Source organism: Pseudopipra pipra, chromosome 6 (assembly GCF_036250125.1).
Source record: "Pseudopipra pipra isolate bDixPip1 chromosome 6, bDixPip1.hap1, whole genome shotgun sequence".
Classification (NCBI taxonomy): Eukaryota; Metazoa; Chordata; class Aves; order Passeriformes; family Pipridae; genus Pseudopipra; species Pseudopipra pipra.
Genome location: NC_087554.1, coordinates 8,804,364 through 8,808,791, shown reverse-complemented (window position 1 = coordinate 8,808,791; position 4,428 = coordinate 8,804,364). Strand labels below are relative to the sequence as shown.

General features: G+C 47.8%; 1 protein-coding gene across 1 annotated transcript; it reads left to right on the top strand.

Annotated features, from left to right (window-relative positions):
- The first annotated feature begins 411 nt into the window (after nt 1-411).
- On the top strand, nt 412-2,036 carry C6H11orf91 (chromosome 6 C11orf91 homolog). The gene is made up of 2 exons (XM_064657242.1): nt 412-888; nt 1,824-2,036. Exons 1-2 carry the CDS (start codon nt 510-512, stop codon nt 1,889-1,891), a joined length of 447 nt encoding a protein of 148 aa, XP_064513312.1. The 5' UTR covers nt 412-509; the 3' UTR covers nt 1,892-2,036.
- Nucleotides 2,037-4,428: the final 2,392 nt, after the last annotated feature.

Genomic DNA, 4,428 nt, shown 5'->3' with positions numbered 1-4,428 from the left:
TCCCGGCTCAGAAATAAAACCGCTGGGTGAAAACACCTGCCCTTCCATAGGGGAACTCCGCAGCGCCGGGAAAGTGCGCTCTCCCGTGTGAGACAGACCCCGGGAGGTTAAGAACTCGGGACAGAGTTTAGGGGGGGAGAAGGAGAGGGAAGGGAGAAGGAGAGGGAAGGGAGAAGGAGGGGAAGGAACGGGGGTCCCGAGACCAGCCCCGGGCGCCTCGAGGCGGCGGCGGCGCCTCGGGCACAACCGACGGTACCGCCCGGGGCTGGGCCGGGGCTCCTCGGGCACAACCGCCGGTACCGCCCGGGGCTGGGCCGGGGCTCCTCGGGCACAACCGCCGGTACCACCCGGGGCTGGGCCGGGGCTCCTCGGGCACAACCGCCGGGGCTGGACCGGGGTTCCTCGGGCACAACCGCCGGTACCGCCCGGGGCTGGGCCGGGGCTCCTCGGGCACAACCGCCGGTACCGCCCGGGGTTCCTCAGGCACAACCGCCGGCACCGCGGCCGCCATGACCGTGCAGCGCCCGTCGTGGCCGCCTCTGTACTTCCCGCACTTCCACGGCACCGAGCCCGTGCCCCGCCCGGCCGGCGGCCCCTGGGCGCCCCTCGCCGCCATGTGCTGGCCCTGGCAGCCCCTGCCGGCCGCCGCCGCCGCGGGGCCCCCGCCCCGCTACGCCGCGCTGGCCGCGCCCCTCGCCCCGGAGCCGCTGCGCCCCTGCGGCCCCGCCGGCGCTGGGGCGCGGGGGGCGCGGGGCGGGGTCGCGGGGCGGGGGCGGCCGGCGGAGCAGCTGCAGCTGCAGCTGCAGGAGGAGATGTGCGAGCTGGGCATCCGCCTCAAGGAGCTGGAGCTGGCGGCGCTCGTCGGGGACGGCTTCGACGCCAGGCAGTGTGCGTCCCGCCCGGGAGCGGCCGGCGCTGCTGGGATGACACCCCCTGCCAACCCCCCAGTGCAGCCCGGCCGCAAGGGCAGCAGGTCCCCCCATCGCCCTGAAAGGGTGGTCTGTGCCTCGCAGCAGCCCAGGGGACACGGCGCGGCTGGGCGAGCACAGGGGTGCAGGGAGCAAAAGCACTGTCCCAGCTCATCTCCCCGGGCTGAGGGCACAAATTAAGGGAGGCGTAAGAATTAGGGATGTAGTTACAGTTGCGCAAAGGCACAGACACCACCAGCCCCCACCTCCCCGAGGTGTTAACAAGAAAACAACGCAGAATCAGAGGGAGTTTGTACGTGCAAAATGTGTCCGCTACTAATGAGACCCTGCGGTTGTAAATCGCATCGACGTGGAATAAACGCCACTGACGGCCACAGATAGATGGAGGGCGGGGGGAACCCGAAACAAGCTAAACTTTGGCGTTTTAATTTTATAACCCGCTGGCCGTGAAGGAAATGCAAGAAATAAAATAGTTCATCAGGTCGCGATACTTTAAGAGTTCCAGCAGCGAGGCCAACAGCTGTAAGGATATGATGCTCCTCATTTCCTTCAGGGCCACGGGCTGCTAGTCAGGAAACCTTCAGCAGTGCAAAGGTTACAAGAACGCAGAAAAAATGTGCATCAGATATACACATTTGAAGGAAGATCTCAAAGACATTCTGATAAGTAGCTTGCATATATTTACTTTTCAGAACAGGAAATTAATATTTTTTCCCTTGTTATAGCAAATGTTTTTCCATTTTAATACTTATTGTTTTGAGAAACTGTAGTTTTCAGATATTTTCTAGACGAGTTATTGTAAGGAATATTATTAGTTTGCTTAATGCATTATTTGATTTTCTCAAAAGTATTAATGACAAAATTAATGACAAATTATGTTTTATTCCTGTTTAGATAAACTTCTGAAGGCACTGGAAGAAAAGAAGATACAAAGCATGAAAGCACTGCAGAACCTGAAATAATAGCCACCAGCACGATGAGGATTATTTCAGCTGAATATTCTGCCACTATATCTCTATGGAGTATTTTAATGGACCTTCAATAATGGGTTTCTACTTATTAGATGCTATTCTCCTAGCAAATTAAAAAATATAGTATATTGTTGCATTTTTTTGTTTATTAATTATCTAGCACTAGTTACTGATAACACTACTGTATATTTTACCTTTTTTTTTTTTCTCCAGTCACTATATGCAGACAGGATGCATAATATTGTCTTCAAAACCACTGTGAAATTAACACTGCTGTTTTCAGGATTCCCAGCAGTCCATTGATGGTGTTCAAGATATGTGTGGCCAGGAAATGCAGTAACTGCAACACAAAATATAGTGGGGGTTTTTTTCTCTTTTAGTTCTAAGTACATTAAGTGCAACTTTGAGTCAATAGGTATGGTCAAAGGTCTACACCTCTAAGCCAGCTCTAAAAAACTACTTTCACGTTAGCATAAAAATCTTTTGTTACAATCACGGTCTTTAGTCTACCACAAAATTACAGAAGTTATGGCTTGACTTAGTTTTTAACAGAATAGTCATATAACATTGATTTTCAATTAACATTTTACTGTTGTTTTAGGAATAACTGTGCTTAGGCTAAAGCGGTAGTTTTGAAGTGACAACATCCTTATGTTTGGAAGGCACATCCTTTCATGAGGAAAAATTAAAGATCTGGGGAACATTTACTGTTCAAAAATAGTGCCATACATGGCATGGAGAATAACCTCACAAAGTGGTAAACAGGCTCATCAGACTGATAAAAAGATACCAATTGCTTTTTCCTATTCTAATTCTAGAGCAGTAGGTGGCAGCATGAAATAATAAAGTTACTGACCCTGAAGCTGTCATATTTTGGCAAACAGCTTTATTTTTAAGTCTAATATTTTAATCTGTGGTTTTCTAAACTGTGTTCCAGTTGCTCAACTGTGAAGCATTTTAACACAATACGATATCAAAATTTTATTTCCTATTACTGCTTATTACAGGATTCACTCTTATATTATCTCAGTCTTTCCAGCCAGATTCTGATCTACCGTACACAGAGTTTATATTAAAAAAGAAAATCTAATTTATAACTCCTATTTCTCAATCATCAAACTATAACAATCAGCTTTTATCAGAGCACTAGGAAATCTTAAATGGAATCTTACCCTCTGCACTGGCTGTTGCCAGCTGATGTCCCTGCTACATGGCAATCCATGGCTTCATCTGCTGATCAATGGGCTTTTTAACAAACCAAAGCCTGAGCAGGGTGGTGAGATGGGGCTCTATCCAGTGGTCTGGTGTTCCTCAGGCAGGGCATGGAGAGGGACTCGGGATGGTGGAGGTGGGAAGCCCAGGGGCAGGACTGGGGACAAGGCTTCTTTTAACGCAGGCCCAGGGAGGGTCTCACTCGGGGTTCCTGCAGCCTCAGGGTGAGCCCCAGGCCCTGGCAGCTGCCTGTACACAGGATCAGGGTCAGCAGTGGCCACTGTGAGCTGCTTTTTCTTTTACACTCAATCATCCATTTCAATTCAAACACCCTTCCTCTTCAGCTGCCAGGTCTTTAAGCCCACCTTGGCACCATTTAATTGCTGCTTAGTTCTTTGGATTCTAATTAATAATGCCGTGCTCTTGGCTAAACAGTTCTGTTTTCACTAGTTTGCATATTTTAAGCTGTTTCACTCCAGACAGCACCATAAGTCACTTCCAAAGTGGGCTTCATAAATGAGGTATTTTTACACCTGGTCAGGAAATGCTCACAAAACCACCCATGATTTATCTCTCTTTCCAGGCACATCTTAGAGGCTGAGGCTGTAAATAAACAAAAGGTAAATCTATGTGCCTAAAGAACAAAATTATCACTGGAACACCTTGGAAATCTGGACTGAAGTGTTTCACTGCTCCCTCTGCAGAATGAGGATAAAAATTCTCCCAAAGAGTTTTGAGGCTAAACCTGAAATGGTTAATTACTGTGAAAATGCAAATGGTTAAACTGAAATAGTTGATTACTATGAAATTGAGAATTGTGTCAGTGCCTAAACTGAGTGTCAGAAAACAAACTTGGATTAAACAAAAAGGGCCAAGACACAGAGGCCTTCAAAGGCTTTGTGCAGAAGTAAGAGCTTTAAAAATCAAATTAGGTAGCAGAGAAACTATCTTCATTTTTCCAAATCTGCAGAATAATTTCATTCCTTAACTACTCTAAGTTTTCCAAGGTTATTGCAAGGGCCTATAAGGGTTTCCATTACATTCAATCACTGCTTCCTAACTGTTACTTCTCAGCTTTTACCAAGTCTTCCACTTTGCATCCAGCTCTCATCAGCCATTATCCGCTCGTGTTTTCTTGGCTTAAAAGAGCTGCTTTTCCCAACACACACTTTAAATCTTTTTTTCCATCTGTTGTTCAGTTTTTCATATGGCCTTTATGTTAAAACAACACTTCATATTTAATTACTGGGCGATAACACAAGGAATAATGTCAGTTAATATGTAAACTCAGTTAAAGTTGCCTGGGGACACACATC

Coding starts and splice junctions, on each gene's coding strand:
- C6H11orf91 (XM_064657242.1), top strand. CDS start 510: ATGACCGTGCAGCGCCCGTCGTGGCCGCCTCTGTACTTCCCGCACTTC. Junction 889..1,823: donor CGGCTTCGACGCCAGGCAGT/GTGCGTCCCGCC, acceptor ATTCCTGTTTAG/ATAAACTTCTGAAGGCACTG.